General features: G+C 48.1%; 1 protein-coding gene across 2 annotated transcripts in view; it reads right to left on the reverse strand.

Annotated features, from left to right (window-relative positions):
* Window positions 1–405: 405 nt before the first annotated feature.
* The window catches only part of ATXN3 (ataxin 3), a 44,991-nt gene continuing 25,081 nt past the window's right edge, over window positions 406–20,315 (reverse strand). For both annotated transcript variants that reach the window (XM_069736913.1, XM_069736903.1), the window contains exons 6-11: window positions 16,553–16,640; window positions 11,358–11,487; window positions 10,712–10,881; window positions 3,210–3,330; window positions 3,033–3,109; window positions 406–1,402 (exon numbers count right to left, since the gene is read on the reverse strand). In XM_069736913.1, the coding sequence (XP_069593014.1) occupies window positions 1,311–1,402; window positions 3,033–3,109; window positions 3,210–3,330; window positions 10,712–10,881; window positions 11,358–11,487; window positions 16,553–16,640 (678 nt within the window). In that variant the 3' untranslated portion in view covers window positions 406–1,310. The remainder of the gene's footprint in view (window positions 1,403–3,032; window positions 3,110–3,209; window positions 3,331–10,711; window positions 10,882–11,357; window positions 11,488–16,552; window positions 16,641–20,315) is intronic.

Below are 20,315 nucleotides of genomic sequence, written 5' to 3' on the forward strand. Positions count from 1 at the left end.
GCATGTGTTGGAGCTGTCTACCAGCTGCGAGACTTGCAACCGTGGGCACTCCAACATATTTTTCAAGTACGCCAAGTCACTCAGTTAGCACCCGAGCATGCTCAGACAGCACCTTATCGGAGCACATTCGCTCATCACTAGTGGTCAAACATGTGCTCTGCCCAGTCTCTAAAAGTCTGCTCTAACACAGACTGAGGACTCCATTCATTCTTGCATTTGTTCTGTGACTGACCCCCATAGGTGTATCCTAGCCTCTGTGCAGGTACCACATGTGTTGGTAGAGTACCCCTTTTGTATTTTATGGTGCTGCTTTATTTAAAGGGGTAGTTCCAGCCCGGCAGGATACCCTCTATCAATAAGACAATCTTTTAATGACATCAATCGTACTAAATAATCTCTCGCAGATTAGTGAAAAGATAAAATTAGCTCTTTATTTTGTGTAGAGTGCTCTGTAAGACAACACACAAAAAAGGAATATGTGGGGGATACAGCACCGTCACCAGGAGGGGGCCACCTCATGTGAGTACATGGTCCTGGCAGAGAGGGGTTATTAAAGGGATGCTCAGACGCCACTCACTCCTGCCAGAACAAATGCAGAGCAGGCGCCTGCCGACGGTACATTACCAGCACCGCACAAGTCCAAATGCTCAATGGAATGGCATCACAGCGTCACTTTAATCAGGAACGTATTGTTTATAGCGGCCATAATGGATAATTGGTCGGAGTGATACCCTGGAATCTCAAAATAATAATAATCGGCAAATGGAGCAATGTAAAAACATCAGATGGAGCACAGGAGATATCGCACTGAATCTATGGATGTTCTTAAAGTGGTACTTATTATTGACAATTATTTTAAAAGTGGCCCTCGCCTATACCTTTAGATATCCTAAAACCCCTTTAATAAAAAGCAATTGGACCACAGAGTAACTTCCTTAAACACTTGCGGCAAGGGCAGACGATGGCGGAGGAGACATCAGACATGTGCCCCCTGTCCTGATTACTGTCATATAAGGAAGCTTGTGAAGTGTGGGGAGAGACTTTACCTCTAATGGCCGACTTTGAGGGGGAAGGGTTTGTGCTTTGGTCATGTAACGTCAGAAAGGGGCAGGAGGATGCTGCAGAAGAAACGCTGCTCCGGTGAATAATGGACGCACACGGACACGTTTAAAAAGACATTCATAAAAGCATCAAATATCCAAAAGCTGCCGTCGGTCGACGATATGTTCAGTATGTACATCCGCGATATTTGCAAGACAAGCAGCAGCTCACACAGGACACGTTACAGTGGACGGGCCGAAGCCCAGTGGTCATTTATCCTTGTCCTCAGACTTGGTCCCACCAGTGTCCAGAGACATTTTCATGGCGGCTCTGAGCATGTCGTCTTCACTCATCATAGAGTCTGTAGAAGGAAAGGAAATCTACCTGTAACATCCAGACTATCCATCATTAGAGATCAGCGGTGACATCACTGAGAATGCCTCCTATCCATCACCAGAGATCAGCGGTGACATCACTGAGAATGCCTCCTATCCATCACTAGAGATCAGCTGTGACATCACTGAGAATGCCTCCTATCCATCACCAGAGATCAGCGGTGACATCACTGAGAATGCCTCCTATCCATCACTAGAGATCAGAGGTGACATCACTGAGAATGCCTCCTATCCATCACTAGAGATCAGAGGTGACATCACTGAGAATGCCTCCTATCCATCACTAGAGATCAGCGGTGACATCACTGAGAATGCCTCCTATCCATCACTAGAGATCAGCAGTAACATCACTAAGAATGCCTGCTATCCATTACTAGAGATCAGCGGTGACATCACTGAGAATGCCTCCTATCCATCACTAGAGATCAGCGGTGACATCACTGAGAATGCCTCCTATCCATCACTAGAGATCGGCGGTGACATCACTGAGAATGCCTCCTATCCATCACTAGAGATCAGCAGTGACATCACTGAGAATGCCTCCTATCCATCACTAGAGATCAGAGGTGACATCACTGAGAATGCCTCCTATCCACCACTAGAGATCAGAGGTGACATCACTGAGAATGCCTCCTATCCACCACTAGAGATCAGAGGTGACATCACTGAGAATGCCTCCTATCCATCACTAGAGATCAGCGGTGACATCACTGAGAATGCCTCCTATCCATCACTAGAGATCAGAGGTGACATCACTGAGAATGCCTCCTATCCATCACTAGAGATCAGAGGTGACATCACTGAGAATGCCTCCTATCCACCACTAGAGATCAGAGGTGACATCACTGAGAATGCCTCCTATCCATCACCAGAGATCAGCGATGACATCACTGACAATGCCTCCTATCCATCACTAGAGATCAGCGGTGACATCACTGAGAATGCCTCCTATCCATCACTAGAGATCAGCAGTAACATCACTAAGAATGCCTGCTATCCATTACTAGAGATCAGCGGTGACATCACTGAGAATGCCTCCTATCCATCACTAGAGATCAGCGGTGACATCACTGAGAATGCCTCCTATCCATCACTAGAGATCGGCGGTGACATCACTGAGAATGCCTCCTATCCATCACTAGAGATCAGCAGTGACATCACTGAGAATGCCTCCTATCCATCACTAGAGATCAGGGGTGACATCACTGAGAATGCCTCCTATCCATCACTAGAGATCAGCGGTGACATCACTGAGAATGCCTCCTATCCATCACTAGAGATCAGCAGTGACATCACTGAGAATGCCTCCTATCCATCACTAGAGACCAGCGGTGACATCACTGAGAATGCCTCCTATCCATCACTAGAGATCAGCGGTGACATCACTGAGAATGCCTCCTATCCATCACTAGAGATCAGCGGTGACATCACTGAGAATGCCTCCTATCCATCACTAGAGATCAGCGGTGACATCACTGAGAATGCCTCCTATCCATCACTAGAGATCAGCGGTGTCATCACTGAGAATGCCTCCTATCCATCACTAGAGATCAGCGGTGACATGACAAAGTACGCACAGCGGCTTACATTAGTTACCTGTGCCTGCAGTTACGGCAGCGTCTGTCATTGCGTTGTTTACCTCGGAGGACTGTTCGTGTTTTATCTGCTGTTGTCTATAAGAGATATTCGCGTGGTTAGTTTCCTTGATGAAGCTGCAGCCATTTCTCAGTTTTACGATACAATGTAATAAATTAAATGAATGCGATTCGTTACTTTTCAAAATACATCTGTCGTCTTTGGCGCAATTCCTCCTGTGTGAGAGATTCTGTGGAAGTCCCTGATGGCTGTTGCACGCAGGGGGCTGAGGTTCCCGTGTATTCGCTGCGATGTCCGCCTGCAATAAAACATACGGATAATATTATGGGGGGTGGTTTAGTGTCAGAGGTGCACATGAAAAAAAGCGGCACCTAAGAAATTGTAGGATCCCATACACATTAAAAGTAAGACTTGTATCCACTCTCGAGATAAATTGTAACAAACTATCGTCCTGCTTATCATTAATTTTATAAATTTATCACAATTTTCCCACTTGTTCCTTTTTTAATAAATTGGAAATTCTCCCGTCATCAGGTCAATTTTTCAACCTCCAGTAATTTGCATTCATTGCTAGGAAGCAGAGATATTAAATAAGGAGATTTGTGTACTCACCGTAAAATCTTTTTCTCCGAGCCAATCATTGGGGGACACAGGACCATGGGTGTTATGCTGTTTGCCACTAGGAGGACACTAAGTAGACACAAAGTTAACTCCTCCACTGCAGTATACACCCCTTGACTAGCCGGAAACGACTCAGTTCGGTAGTAAAGCAGTATGAGTATAAGAAAATACAAATAGAGAGAGAAATACAAGACAAGTAAACTATGTCAAAAACTGAGGAACAAACCACAACAACAAACAGCCATAGGCTAGCAGGGTGGGTGCCGTGTCCCCCAATGATTGGCTCGGAGAAAAAGATTTTGCGGTGAGTACACAAAAATCTCCTTTTCTCCTACGCCTCATTGGGGGACACAGGACCATGGAACGTCCTAAAGCAGTACCTGGGTGGGGAGCGATTGCACTGCTAAACCCCATATATCACTGGCTTACTGAGAGACCGCTGTCTGAAGAATGCGCCTGCCAAGGGCAGCATCTGCCGAAGCCTGAATATGAACATGGTAATGCTTCATAAAGGTATGCAGACTGGAACAAGTCGCAGCTTTACAAAGCTGTTGCGCGGAAGCCTGGTGCCGAATGGCCCAAGAAGCACCGACCGAGTCGAGTGCGCATTAATCCCTGCTGGGACAGGGGCGTTCCTGACGCGATAGGATTCCTGAATAGTGGAACGAATCCACTTGGCTAGAGTGGCCTTTGAGGCGGGCAAACCTTTCCTGTGGCCCTCCGGGAGCACGAACAGGACATCCGACTTACGGAAGGGAGCCGTGCAAGATATGTACCGCCGAAGAGCCCTAACCACATCCAGAGTGTGGAGAGCCTTCTCGATATGATGGGTTGGTGCCGGACAGAATGATGGCAAGATGATGTCCTCGTTTAGATGGAAGGAGGAGACAACCTTAGGTAGGAAGGAGGGAGATGTTCTCAAAACTACCTTGTCTGGGTGAAAAACCAGGAAAGGGGGATGGCAAGAGAGAGCCGCCAACTCCAAAACTCTCCTGATTGACGTAATCACCACAAGAAAGACCACCTTCCAAGAAAGGGTGAGGGAGATGTCCTGCAATGGTTCGAAGGAGGTCTCCTGAAGAACTCCGAGAACTAAGTAAAGATTCCATGAAGCCAATGGCATTCTATAGGGAGGGACCACCCGGGAGACTCCTTGGATGAAGGTTTTGACTGGCAGTCTGGAAGCGATCTTCTGTTGGAACAGAACAGACAATGCGGACACTTGACCCTTGAGCGAGCTTAGGGCAAGGTCTGACTACAGACCTGATTGGAGGAACTCCAGAATGGACGGAATGGAGAATACCAGGGGAGAACGTCCATGCGCCTTGCACCATGAGAAGAAGGTGCGCCAGATACGATGATAAATGCGCATGGATACAGGTTTCCTAGCACGAATCATGGTAGATGAAACCCCTGAAGAGAATCCGGCTTGAGCTAAAATCCAGGATTCAACGGCCACGCCATCAAAGACAGGGCCCTGGAGTTCTGGTGGTAAATCGGGCCCTGTGAAAGGAGATGCCTGCGATCTGGAAGCCACCAGGGAACATCGGTGACCATTTGGACGAGTTCCGCGTACCATGCTCGGTGCGGCCAGTCCGGCACGACGAGTATTACCGGTCTCCCCTCTGCCCTGATTTTCTTGATAACTCTCGGGAGCAGAGGAAGAGGAGGAAAGATGTACGGCAGCTGGAACCGCTGCCATGACAGAACTAGTGCATCTGCTCCGATGGCGCGAGGATCGAGCAATGAACTGGGGAACTTGGTTGTTGAGCCTCGAGGCCATTAGATCCACATCCGGCGTCCCCCAGCGAAGACAAACTTGCTGGAAGACTTCCGATTGGAGGGACCACTCGCCCGAGGCAAGACCTTGGCGACTGAGGAAGTCCGCTTCCCAATTCTCCACACCCGAAATGTGGATCGCAGAGATGAGGGAATGATTGGTCTCGGCCCAGCGAAGAATATGGGCGACTTCGCACATGGCTGCCCTGTTGCGGGTTTCCCCTTTCCGGTTGATGTACGCTATGGCCATGGCGTTGTCAGATTGGATCCTGATGGGATGTCCTGCGAGAAGGTGATGAAAATTGCGTAGGGCGAGCTTGATCGCTCGAATCTCCAAGACTTTGGTTGGGACCACCAACCAGTGTACCGGAAGAAAGGACCTCCCTTGGTGCAGGGAGGACTGTAGCGTCCACCACCTGAGGGATTTCTTGACCTGTGGAGATAGGCGAAAGCGACGGTCGAGGGAAAATGGACTAATGTCCCAGGCTAACAGCAGAGCCTGTTGCAAGGGACAGAGATGAAACTGCGCAAACGGAACTGCTTCCATTGCGGCCACCATCTTCCCGAGGATGCGCACCGCAAAGTGGATGGAGTGCGGCACTGGGCAGGGGAGCTTGCGCGCCCCCTGTTGTACGGACGAGACCTTCTCTGGAGGGAGAATGACTAACCCGCGGGAAGAATCCAAAACCATGCCCAGGAAGCAGATTTGCTGGGCTGGCACCGGAGATGATTTCTCGAAGTTGATTTTCCAACCCAGGCGAGAAAGAATCCACGGTTATCCTGACAGACTCTGCGCATGCAGAGTGGGAAGGCCCTTTGATCAATAGGTCGTCCAGGTACGGGAGAACCACCACTCCCCAAGTGTGAAGAATGGCCATGACAGCTGCCATGACTTTTGTAAACACTCTGGGGGCAGTGGCGAGTCAGAAAGGTAAGGCCTCAAACTGGAAGTGTTTGTCCTGGACTGCGAAGCGCAGGAACTGCTGATGAGAGGAACAGATCGGGATGTGGAGATAGGCGTCCATGATGTCTATGAATGCAAGGAACTCTCCTCTTTCCAGAGACGCGACCGAGTCCATTCTGAAGTGTCGAACCTGTACGAACTTGTTTAGCAGCTTGAGATCAAGGATGGGCCGTAGAGTCCCATCCTTTTTTGGGACCACGAATAGGTTCGAGTAGAATCCCCTGAACCTCTGGTCTCGAGGAACCGGAACGATGACACCGTCCCTTCGAAGCACCTGTATGGCCAGAAGAAGATGTGACGCCCTTGCTTTGGGGGGGGGGGGGGGGAGAAGACTGGAAGAAGCGCAGAGGGGGGGGATGAAAGAAAATTCGATCTTGTATCCGGAGGACACGAGCTCTCTGACCCACTCGCAGTGGACGACCAAGAGCCAATTTTGGCGAAACAAGAGAAGACGTCCGCCTACTCTGTCGGTGTCTGCCGGGCACGACGACGAGTCATTGAGTAGAAGGTTTAGTGGGTGCGGATGCCTTGGAACCAGAGGGTGTCGGTCTGGGCTTCCAGGAATGGTTAGGTCTGTATGAGAGCTGGGGATTTCTGTCTCCCCGCCGTCTCGAACCAGGGGAAGAGGAGGACCAATCGGAGTTGTAACGGAAGGATCGGAATCGAAACTGCTATTGATTCCGAAAGGGTCGTGTAGGTTTCTACTGAGGAAGGAATTTACGCTTCTCTCCGGTAGCATCAGAAATGATTTGGTCTAGCTTTTCTCCAAATAAACGGCCAGCGTGGTAAGGTAAAGGGGAGGCAGAATCTGCACGCCAATCCCTGAGCCACAAGGCCCTCCAGATGGAAATTGTGTTTGCGGCCGCTTGAGCTGCGCAATTAGCCGCATCTATAGAAGCGTTGACAACAAAGTCTCCAGCCTGAGCTATCTGGTTAGCGAGTCTGGCCGCCTCTGGGGGAAGATTACGGCCGTGGACGGTAGAGGTTAACACCTCTGCCTAGGCAACCATTGCCTTAGCCACCCAGGTAGCCGCAAAAGATGGAAGGAGTGCTGCTCCTGAGGCTTCAAAGACTGAGCGAGCCAGGTAGTCAATTTGACGGCCAGAAGGGTTTTTGACCGAGGAACCGTCGGACAAGGATAGGATTGTTTTGGATGCGAGGCGTGATACGGCAGGATCTACAGAAGGGGAGAGAAGCCATTCCTTCATCAGGTCCTTGGAGAAGGGATATTTGGCTTCTGTGACCTTTTGGGCCATAAAACGCTTATTCGGATGTTCCCTGTGCTTTTGGACGATGTCCTGAAACACAGGGTGATTAGCAAATATTTTCTGGACATTTTTTTTTTTTTTTTTAAATCAGATAGATTTTTATTATCCGCAAAGAATAAACAATCAGAATATTTCTCATGATAATGTTACATTAAACATTTACAGATAACTTTTTACCCCCGACCCAGAGCCCCCCCACCCCCCAGAGACCTCAGCCAGAGCCACCCCAATTCCCATCATCATACAAACATTTGAATAAACATCCGTTATATTTCCATTGAATACTAGGCTCCCTATATTCTCATTTATCATCCTAATTCAAGTCCATCCACGGTTGCCACAGCTTGTGGAAGATGTCCACCTTATTCCTTTTAGTGTAGATACTTTTTTCCAAAGTAAGTATATGCTCCATTTGCTTAAGAAAGTCTCTTCTTGTTGGAGGTTCCTCTCTAATCCAAAATTTGGCGATCAATTTCCTAGCAATGAATAACAATCGTGCAATAGCTATTTTAAACATGTTGTCCGTAACAATTTCCTCCACATATCCCAATATGCAAGTCAGTGGAACCCTAGGGACAGAACATCCATACACCAGTTCAATACGATTTAAAGCAACTATCCAGAAGGAGGACAGTCTAGGGCACTGCCACATCATATGCAATATCCCCGCCTGGGATTGTGAGCACCGAGGGCATTCCGAGTTTTGCCTAAGCCCAGCCATGAACAACCTGTCAGGCCCTATGGATTACGAATAACTGTGATAGCCTGCCAGGTTCACTCATTGATATCTTGGGCACATATTCTAGGACCGACTCCCATCTATCATTGTCAATTATTCCCAATTCAGCTTCCCATTTCCCTTTGACACGGATGGGATATTTTTCCAGGAAAGAAAAAAGTAGAAACCCATATATTTCTGAAATCACCCCCTTCGTGCAGCTATTCTTAAGGATATAGTCGAGCATGAGATCAATCTGTACCACTATGGCTACCCTTTTATTCTGTGCCTGATAAGCATGAGAGATACGATTATACTGGAACAATTCAGACCGTGGCAAATGAAATTCTTCCTGCAACTCCTCAAATGTTTTAAGTCTGCCCTGACTTATCAGCTGCCCCAGCCGTTTAATACCTGCTGCAGACCAAAAGTGAAAACCCTCCCTCTGCCTAAATTCCGGTAGATAAATGTTGTCCCAAATAGGCGAGAATCTTGTGAACCCACTCACTTCCCTAATTTTGAATTGTCCTCCCTCCAAACTGTCACTCAAAACGTCCGCCTGTAGTTAGAACCTCAAGCTATTAGGTAATTTCTGGACATGTTTAATCTTTTTAAAAGACACTATGTGTTCCTGAGTGGAGACAGATTCCTCGTCTACCATCAGTGATTTATTGACTGCCTCAATAAGGGAGTCAAGTGTATCCTGACCTATCGAGGAGTCCCGAGTTAAAAGACTCCTCTGACTTGAATCATGTACGCTGCGACCATCGGGAGAAGGGGAGCGAGAGGTGGAGCTCCCCGGTGCTGAAGCTCGAGCATTACGGGGGGCAAGACATGGGCCCTTTTCCTAGAACCCCGAGATTCTCGAAGAAAAGTACGGCCCCTGTGGTCGGACTGCCCTGCACCGGCGGCGGATTCCGTCGCGGTCGACGGAGGGTAGTTCTGGTCTATAGAGGATCCCCGGAAGGATTCCAGTGCCTTGGCCAATGAATCCATGGAACGCAACAAGGAAGCGGCCCACTCAGGAGGGTTAGGACCGATGGGGTCGGTGGAGACATTGGAGGGAGAGGCAGAAGGCGGCTGCGCACCGACCGGGTCACAGTTCTGGCACAAAGGGGTATAGTGAGCAAGTGGCAGAGAAAAATTGCAAGTGGCACATGCGGTAAAAAAAAGTGTGTGCATTTTGTTGCCCCTTTTTGCCTCCTTAGATTGAGACATAGTATATGTCTGTGCCTCCAAAATACTGCAATAGCAGGGATGTGGATGCAGAGAAGGGGTTAAGCGTTTTCTTATAGGGAGGAGCAGCTTACCCACGGTCCTGTATCGGTGTCCCCAGGGAGGAAGGAGGAAGCGTTTGCTGCTGAATTCCACGCAGGAGAGGAGTCCCAAGATGGCGCCCGAGATTTGCAGGGCTGTTCTCGTTCAGAACAACAAGCGCCTAAGCAGTGGGCGGGGCTCCAGCGGTGGGCGGGAATTATAAACGCGGACTAGTCCGGCTGAAAAGCCGGGGACTAAATTTGTGCAGGCTGCCGGCGGGCGCGGTGTAGCGCCGAACGGTCGCCGCTGTCACCAATCAGCGGCGCCTCTCCCCAGGGACCCGGACCGCATCCTCCCACGCTGCAGCGTGAGGAGGGGACTAGTCACCGAGCCCCGGTGCGGCCTCCAGCTCAATCAGTCCTCCCTGCGCCGGAGGATGGAGAGCGTCATATGTTTGCCTGCCGCAGGGAACTTATGGCTGTGCCACTGTGCTGATGTGCATGCCGCAGAGGACTTACGGCTACCGTGGGGACTACGATACGCCGAGGTGAGGGCTTGAGTGCGGTGGAGCCCGAGAGTTGCACATGAGAGGTATACTCTATGTGCTCGCCCACCTATATGGGGGAGATCGGGACCGAGTAAGAACAGTCGCCCTGGGTTTAGGTTAGGCGTGCCCCACTCATCGCAGGAGAGGTACGGGGAGGTATACTCGCCGTGCTCGCCTGTTGATAGTTCGGGGGAGAGCGTACCCTAAAAAGGAGTCCGTCGCCCCCTTCACTCCGTTAGATAAAAAAATAAAAATTTACAGAAAATAAAAAATAAAATAATAAATGGTGGGGTTTGAACAGACCCAAGTGCCTCCTACAGACACTAAGCAAGAACCGAGTCATTTCCGGCAAGTCAAGGGGTGTATACTGCAGAGGAGGAGTTAACTCTTTGTGTCTACTTAGTGTCCTCCTAGTGGCAAGTAGCATAACACCCATGGTCCTGTGTCCCCCAATGAGGCGTAGGAGAAATGACAAGGTTTGATACACTACGTTGCTCATCTCTGGACCCCATGGAGGTGCAGTACCTTGCATGCTGAGCCGTATTGCTCTGCGGAGATCTGCCTCCTCATCTTCCATGTCTATCTGTTGCCTACTGAGGGCCAGCGCCCTCTGCAGGTTCTCTTCATCCTCATCCATCATGGGCGATCCATCGTACACCTGAGGATCCTCCATGCCGGGCACGGTCCTCTGTAAACTAAACGAGAATTGCAGATCAAATCAGAAAATCCCTTGTGACTGACACCTCCCTGGATCCTCCTACAGGTCTCCTCCACGTATGGGTATGGTATGGGGCCTGTGGTGCGCCCTAGTAGCGGGCTAATATCGCCCTCAACTCAGGCCCCATTCATGACTACTTCCTGCCTACAGCACCTTCATCTGATCCAGTAATACTCTTATAGCTGCCGTGAGGATACAGATAAGAGTATTGGTTCGCAGGTACAGGGGCCAAATCAATAGTCCATGGCCACCGGATGGGTCTGAGCTTCCAGAATCGCTTGCTTCTATTCTGATTTGTAGGCCCAGCATTGTGGCATATTCACACATGACATCTGGGCCTACTAATCAGAAGGTTGGCGATCAGGGCTCCCGTTTGACAGTCAAAGACCATTGACGTGGCGGCCGGACCAGGGTTCTTCGAAACGATCATCTGCAAGATCCTGCCTGCTCTACCTTTGGTCTCTTAGTGATGCATCCTCTCCTATGAGCCGCGGCCGCTGCGTCTGGTGCACACGGACCATTTGTAGGATCTGGTCGGCTTCACAGTCGGGTAGATCTCCCTTTACTACAAATATAGAGTAACCTAAAAAAAAAAAAAAGATTTACAATGTCAGAGATTTATCGCACATGACATATCCTCCTTCCCCACTGGAATAAAGCTCAGAGGGCCGCATGGTAACATATACTGAATGACCACTTCAATAGAGAAATAGGCCCCATCAGGGTTGGATCTTCCTTGTATGGACCCAGGTGTAGACCAGAGACCCAGGTACTCAGGACAAAATCCAGTGACTGGTACAGTATGAATCCACATTATGATGGGAAAATTCTGCCTTCGGGGCTATTTGAAACGAGGCCTGGTCATAGCTGCTAGAGTAGCCATGGCTAGGACTTCACTGCCAATATTTTGGCGTTTTCTAGTGTTGCTGTGTATACAAACAATGGTGTGATCATGAAAAATAAATCTTGAGAAAGAGGACTCTGGTGAATGTACAAACTCGATGAATGATCAAACAAAAAGGTGAAGAATCATTCTGAATGATAAATCAGAGAAGAATGCTATGAACTACTCAAATTGAAAAGGTCTGAGAATGCAAATACTTGTTAGGATGAAAGATCAGAGGAGGACATGAAGAATAATTCTAATGAAAGAATTCAGAGTAGCATGTGAAGAATCGTTCTGTTGAAATGATCAAATGAGGATGTGATGAATCATTTAGACGAAGGGTCAGAGGAGGATTTGAATAAGTGGCAAGGATGAAACTCCTTCCATTTCAATATGATCGCTTGCACAGTGCTGCTTGGAATGTTTAAAGTTTTGGAAATCATTTTGTATCCAAATCCGGCTTTAACCCCTTAGCGACCGCCGATACGCCTTTTAACGGCGGCCGCTAAGGGTACTTAAACCACAGCGCCGTTAATTAACGGCGCTGTGGAAAAAGTGAATAGCGCCCCCCAGAGGCCGATTTTCTCCGGGGTCTCAGTTGCCGGGGGTAGCCGAGACCCCAGAGAACATGATTCGGGGGGTTTTTAACCCACCCCGCATTTGCGATCGCCGGTAATTAACCGTTTACCGGCGATCGCAAAAAAAAAAAAAGCGATCTCTTTTTAATTTCTCTGTCCTCCGATGTGATCGCACATCGGAGGACAGAGAAAAGGGGTCCCAGGTGGCCCCCCAATACTCACCTAGCTCCCCCGATGCTCCTCGTGTCTCCCGGTGGGCGCCGCCATCTTCAAAATGGCGGGCGCATGCGCAGTGCGCCCGGCACCGGGAGAATCTTTGGGGTCTCGGCTGCCGGGGGTAGCCGAGACCCCAAAGAGCATGATCGGGGTCGGTTTTACGATCGCCGGTAATTAACTGTTTACCGGCGACCGCAAAAAAAAAAAAGTAAAGTGTAATTCTCTGTCCTCTGATGTGATCGCACATCAGAGGACAGAGAAATAGGGGGATTCGGGGACCCTACAATACTCACCTGTGTCCCTGGATCCTCTTGCTGCTCCTCCTGGCCGCCGGCAGAAGAAAATGGCGGGCGCATGCCCAGTGCGCCCGCCATCTGTCTCCATCTGCCGGCCGGCAGGAGAACAGCAGTTGGGGCTAAAATTAGGGTTAGGGGTAGGGTTAGGGTTAGGGGTAGGGCTAGGGTTAGGGGTAGGGCTAGGGTTAGGGCTAGGGTTGGGGCTAAATTTAGGGTTAGGGTTGGGGCTAAATTTAGGGTTAGGGTTGGGGCTAAATTTAGGGTTATGCTTCTTTCACACTTACGTCGGTACGGGGCCGTCGCAATGCGTCGGCCTGACATACCGACGCACGTTGTGAAAATTGTGCACAACGTGGGCAGCAGCTGTAGTTTTTCAAAGCATCTGCTGCCCAATCTATGTCCTGGGGAGGAGGGGGCGGAGTTACGGCCACGCATGCGCGGTCAGAAATGGCGGATGCGACGTACAAAAAAAACGTTTCATTGAACTTTTTTTGTGCTGACGCTCCGCCAAAACACAACTGATCCAGTGCACGACGGACGCGACGTGTGGCCATCCGTCACGATCCGTCGGCAATACATTTGCAGGATCCGTTTCTTGTCCAAAATGACGGATTGCGACGGAATGCCAAACGATGCAAGTGTGAAAGTAGCCTTAGGGCTAGGGTTAGGGTTGGGGCTAAAGTTAGGGCTAGGGTTGGGGCTAAAGTTAGGGTTAGAGCTGGGATTAGGGTTATGGTTTGGATTAGGGTTGGTATTAGGGTTAGGGTTGGCATTAGGGCTACGCTTGGGATTAGGGTTAGGTTTGGGATTAGGGTTAAGGTTAGGGTTGTGATTAGGGGTGTATTGGGATTAGGGTTAGGTTTGAGGTTAGGGTTGAGATTAGGATTAGGGGTGTGTTGGATTTAGGGTTTTGATTAGGGTTATGGTTAGGGTTGACATTAGGGTTGTTTTGGGGTAAGGGTTGTGATTATGGTTAGGGTTAGTGATTAGGATTATGGATCAGGTTGGGATTAGGGTTAGGGGTGTGTTGGGGTTAGGGTTGGAGCTAGAATTGGGGGGGTTTCCACTGTTTAGGTACATCAGGGGGTCTCCAAACACGACAGCCAATTTTGCACTCAAAAAGTCAAATGGTGCTCCCTCCCTTCTGAGCTCTGCCGTGCGCCCAAACAGTGGTTTACCCCCACATATTGGGTATCGACGTACTCAGGAGAAATTGCACAACAACTTTAGTGGTCTAATTTCTCCTGTTACCCTTGTGAAAATAAAAATTTGTGGGCAAAAAGATCATTTTTGTAGAAAAAATGTGATTTTTTTTTTTCACGGCTCTACATTATAAACTTCTGTGAAGCACATGGGGGTTCAAAGTGCTCACCACACATCTAGATATATTCCTTAAGGGGTCTAGTTTCCAAAATGGGGTCACTTGTGGGGGGTTTCCACTGTTTAGGCACATCAGAGGCTCTCCAAACGTGACATTGCGTCCAATCTCAATTCCAGCCAATTCTACATTGAAAAAGTAAAACGGCGCTCCTTCCCTTCCAAGCTCTGCCATGCGCCCAAACAGTGGTTTACCCTCACATATGGGGTATCGACGTATTCAGGAGAAATCGCAAAACAACTTTTGTGATCTAATTTCTCCTGTTACCCTTGTGAAAATAAGAATTTGTGGGCGAAAAGATCATTTTTGTGTAAACAAAAGCGATTTTTTATTTTCACGGCTCTACGTTATAAACTTCTGTGAAGCACTTGGGGGTTCAAAGTGCTCACCACACATCTAGATAAGTTCCTTAAGGGGTCTAGTTTCCAAAATGGTGTCACTTGTGGGGAGTTTCCACTGTTTAGGCACATCAGGGGCTCTCTAAACGTGACATGGCGTCCGATCTCAATTCCAGCCAATTCTGCATTGAAAAAGTCAAACGGCGCTCCTTCACTTCTAAGTTCTGCGGTGCGCCCAAAAAGTGGTTTACCCCCACATATGGGGTATTGGCGTATTCAGGAGAAATTGCATAACAAAATTTATGGTTACATTTCTGTTTTTACACTTGTGAAAATAAAAAAAATGGTTCTGAATTAAGATGTTTGCAAAAAAAAAAGTTAAATGTTCATTTTTTCCTTCCACATTGTTTCAGTTCCTGTGAAGCACGTAAAGGGTTAATAAACTTCTTGAATGTGGTTTTGAGAACCATGAGGGGTGTAGTTTTTAGAATGGTGTCACACTTCATTATTTTCTATCATATAGACCCCTCAAAATGACTTCAAATGTGATGTGGTCCCTAAAAAAAAATGATGTTGTAAAAATGAGAAATTGCTGGTCAACTTTTAACCCTTATAACTCCCTAACAAAAAAAAAAATTTTGTTTCCAAAATTGTGCTGATGTAAAGTAGACATGTGGGAAATGTTATTTATTAACTATTTTTCGTGACATATCTCTCCGATTTAAGGGCATAAAAATACAAAGTTTGAAAATTGCAAAATGTTAAAAATTTTCGCCATATTTCCGTTTTTTTCATAAATAATCGCAAGTAATATCGAAGAAATGTTACCACTAACATGAAGTACAATATGTCACGAAAAAACAGTCTCAGAATCAGCGGGATCCGTTGAAGCGTTCCAGAGTTATAACCTCATAAAGTGACAGTGGTCAGAATTGCAAAAATTGGCCTGGTCATTAAGTACCAAATTGGCTCTGTCACTAAGGGGTTAAACTTCTCCACAACAGTATCACGGACCTGCCTGTTGTGTTCCTTGGTCTTCATGATGCGCTCGGTGCTTCAAACAGAACCCTGAGACTATCACAAAGCAGGTGCATTTATACAGAGACTTGATTACACACAGGTGGATTATATTTATCATCATTAGACATTTAGGACAACATTGGATCATTCAGAGATCCACAATGAACTTCTGGAGTGAGTTTGCTGCACTGAAAGTAAAGGGGCCGAATAATATTGCACGCCCCACTTTTCAGTTTTTTAATTTCCACAAAAATGTAAAATAACCAATAAATTTCTTTCAACTTCACAATTGTGTTCCACTTGTTGTTGATCCTTCACCAAAAATTTACATTTGGTATCTTTATGTTTGAAGCATGATATGTGGGAAAAGGTTGAAAAGTTCTAGGGAGCCGAATACTTTCGCAAGGCACTGTAGCAGAGTAGCAGGTGAAGAATTGTTCTGATACAAAACATCAGAGGAAGCTATAAGGGATTATTTTGGTGAACAGGCGGTGCAAACCAAGCACAACTCCTCCCTCCATAATACAGATGTGCTATCACATTAAATGTCCAGTTCTGTCGCCAATATTAAGGAAAACAGATCTTAAAGAAGAAACGAGTGTAAATTACATCACTTAGGAGAGGAAACCATTGCCCGTCAGATGGATCCCCCTTCCAATCAGGCTGGCAGAAGAGGTTTAATGTGTGGGGGACGTCCACGTGGGCCGATATTGCTGCCGAACTATCTCATCTCATAATGAAATCTAGGCCATGACAAGTGGTGCAGCGGCCGTTCTGACGGTCCTCAGCTCTTTCTGGAGGACAACAGCTTATGGTGTAAATTAGGATAAGCCTGGACTTGAAACTCAGCAAATAATGGGGGTTATACATATTGACAGGAGGGAATGCAATCATCCCTTCAGATGTAGGAGACATAGACACAATATGGAGCATTACCTTCCTGTTGCAGCTGAGCTAAGAAGAGTGCAAGATAGGTGTCTGATATGAGTTCGGGGCCAGTCAGCAGGGAATTCAAGTTGAACCACTGCAAAAAGTGTAAAAAAAAAAAATAGTAAAAAAAGAGAACACACTGACTAAATGAAAGTGCACATGACATGTACAGTACAGACCAAAAGTTTGGACACACCTTCTCATTTAAAGATTTTTTCTGTATTTTCATGACTATGAAAATTGTAAATTCACACTGAAGGCATCAAAACTATGAATTAACACATGTGGAATTATATGGTTAACAAAAAAGTGTGAAACAACTGAAATGATGTCTTATATTTTAGGTTCTTCAAAGTAGCCACCTTTTGCTTTGATGACTGCTTTGCACACTCTTGGCATTCTCTTGATGAGCTTCAAGAGGTAGTCACCTGGAATGGTCTTCTAACAATCTTGAAGGAGATCCCAGAGATGCTTAGCACTTGTTGGCCCTTTTGCCTTCACTCTGCGGTCCAGCTCACCCCAAACCATCTCGATTGGGTTCAGGTCTGGTGACTGTGAAGGCCAGGTCATCTGGCATAGCACCCCATCACTCTCCTTCTTGGTCAAATAGCCCTTACACAGCCTGGGAGGTGTGTTTGGGGTCATTGTCCTGTTGAAAAATAGGGATTTTTGTGTACTCCCTGTAAAATCCTTTTCTCCGAGCCAATCATTGGGGGACACAGGACCATGGGTGTTATGCTGCTGCCACTAGGAGGACACTAAGTTAACACAAAGAATAACTCCTCCCCTGCAGTATACATCCTCCTGCTGGCTCTAAGTAAACCAGTTCGGTAACAAAGCAGTAGGAGCTTAACATTTAACAAGAATAAACTATGTCAAAACCAAGTCAAAACAGAAAAATCAAAGCCAATAGGCTAACAGGGTGGGTGCTGTGTCCCCCAATGATTGGCTTGGAGAGAAGGATTTTACGGTGAGTACACAAAAATCCCTATTTCTCTTATGCCTCATTGGGGGACACAGGACCATGGGATGTCCTAAAGCAGTCCCTGGGTGGGAAACAATCCACTGCAATTGCTCCGTGTACCCACAAGTTACAGATGCGGCACTGCCGCCTGCAAAATTCGTCTGCCGAAGGACGCATCTGCCGAGGACTGAGAATGGACATGGTAATGTTTTGTAAACGTATGCAGGCTGGACCAAGTCGCAGCACTGCAGACTTGTGCTGCCGAAGCCTGGTGCCGGATGGCCCAAGACCCACCCACTGACCGAGTAGAATGAGCCTTAATCCCTGCTGGGACATAGTGCCCTCTAACTCGGTTCGGACTCCTGGATAGCTGAACGAATCCACTTGGCTATCGTAGCTTTGGAAGCGGCTAGACCTTTCCTTAGCCCTTCCGGGAGCACAAACAGGGCATCTGACCTGCGGAAAGACGCCGTCCTCAAGACATATCTCCTAAGAGCTCTCACCAAGTCCAGTGTGTGAAGAGCCTTCTCGGTGCGATGTACTGGTGCCGGGCACAGTGAAGGCAAGATAATTTCCTCATTGAGGTGGAAAGATGAGACAACCGTCGGTAGAAAAGACGGGGGATGTTCTCAAAACCACCTTATCTTGATGAAAAATGAGGAAAGGAACTTGACAAGACAAAGCCGGCCAGCTCTGAAACTCGTCGGATGGACGTGACCAAAACCAGGAAGGCAACCTTCCATGACAGAAAAGACAGGAAAACGTCCTGCAGAGGTTCAAAAGGGGCCTCCTGCAAGACTCCGAGGACCAAATTAAGGTCCCATGGTTCCAACGGCATCTTATAGGGCGGCACCACATGGGAGACTCCCTGAATGAACGTCTTCACCTGTAATCTGTTGGCAATTCTACGTTGGAACAGGACTGACAAGGCTGAAATCTGCCCTTTGAGAGAACTAAGGGCGAGACCTATGTCCAAATCCGACTGAAGGAATTCGAGAATGGAAGGAATGGAAAAGTTAAGAGGAGAGCGTCCTCGGTCTTTGCACCATGAGAAGGTCTTCCAAATGCGATTATAAATACGCATAGACGTAGGCTTTCTAGCGCTGATCATGGTAGAAATGACTTTCTGAAAGAAGCCTGCCTGTGTTAGCACCGAGGACTCAATGGCCATGCCTTCAAACACAGGGCATTGGAGTTCTGGTGGTAAATGGGGCCCTGGGACAACAGGTCAACGCGATTCGGTTATCTCCAGGGGACATCGGCGACTAGTTGAACTAGTTCGGCGTACCAGGTCCTGCGCGGCCAATTTGGCACAATCAGGATTACTGCTATCCCCTCCGCTCTGATCTTCTTGATGACTCTCAGCAGTAAAGGAAGTGGGGAAATATTTATGGAAGCTGGAACTGATGCCACGAGTGAACGAGTGCATCTGCCCCGTTGGCTGCCGGATCGTGGGATCGAGCTATGAAGTCGGGAACCTTCGAATTTAGCCATGAGGCCATCAGATCCACGTCCGGGGTTCCCCAACTACAGCAGATCTGGTGGAAGATCTCTGGATAGAGAGACCACTCTCCGGAGTCAAGACTTTGACGGCTGAGGAAATCTGACTCCCAATTTTCCACTCCCGGGACGTGAACCGCTGAGATCACTGGGCAGTTTTCCTAGGCCCAACGGAGAATGTGGCCTACCTCGGTCATGGCTGCCTTGCTGAGTGTTACCCCTGCCGGTTGATGTATGCCACTGCCGTGGCATTGTCGGACTGAATCCTGATGGGACGACCCGCCAGGAAAGGAGGAATTGAGAAGAGCCAACCTGATTGCCCGTATTTCCAGGATATTGATGGGCAGGCGTGCTTCCTGAAGAGACCAGCGGCCCTGAGCAGTGTGATGGTGGAACATCGCTCCCCAGCCCAGAAGACTGGCATCTGTTGTCACAACTAGCCAATGTTCTGGGAGAAAAGACTTCCCTTGATTCAGGGAGGACTTCAAAGTCCACCACCTGAGAGACTGTGACTCGCTGGGGAAGGAGGAAACGACGATCGAGAGAATGGGTTCCTATCCCACACAGTCAGGAGAGCATGTTGTAAGGGGCGGAGGTGTAGTTGAGCGAATGGGATGCCTCCATAGCTGCTACCATCCTGCCAAGGACTCTCATACTGAAACGCAGAGAGTGAGTATGAGGTTGGGAGAGCTTCTGAGCTTCCTGCTGTAAGACTGAGATCTTTTCCAAGGGAAGAAGTACCAACCCCTGGCACGAGTCCAGTATCATTCCTAGAAAGGAAATTTGCTGAGCCGGTACTGGGGAAGATTTTTTGAAGTTTATCTTCCAACCCAGGCGAGAAAGAGTATCTATTGTGATGGTCACGGCCTCCTTGCAGGTGCGGAAAGAGGGGCCTTTGATGAGGATATCGTCTAGATACGGTAACACCACACCTCGGGTATGAAGGATGGCCACGGCGGCCGCCATGACCTTGTCGAATACCCTGGGAGCGGTGGCGAGGCCGAAGGGCAGAGCAGCAAATTGAAAGTGATCTTCCTGAACTGCGAAGCGAAGAAAACTTTGGTGAGAAGGTAAAATAGGAATGTGGGGGTACGCGTCCTGGATGTCTAGATGCCAGGAACTCGCCCTACTCTATGGAGGCGATGACAGAACAAAGTGATTCCATCCAGAACCGTCACACCCTGACGAACTTGTTCAGCAGTTTTAGGTCCAGTATGGGCCGTACTGTACCGGCCTTCGTTGGAACAATGAACAGGTTTGAATAAAAACCTTGAAACCTTTCGCTTTGAGGGACCGGGATAATAA

Source organism: Ranitomeya imitator, chromosome 1 (assembly GCF_032444005.1).
Source record: "Ranitomeya imitator isolate aRanImi1 chromosome 1, aRanImi1.pri, whole genome shotgun sequence".
NCBI lineage: Eukaryota > Metazoa > Chordata > Amphibia > Anura > Dendrobatidae > Ranitomeya > Ranitomeya imitator.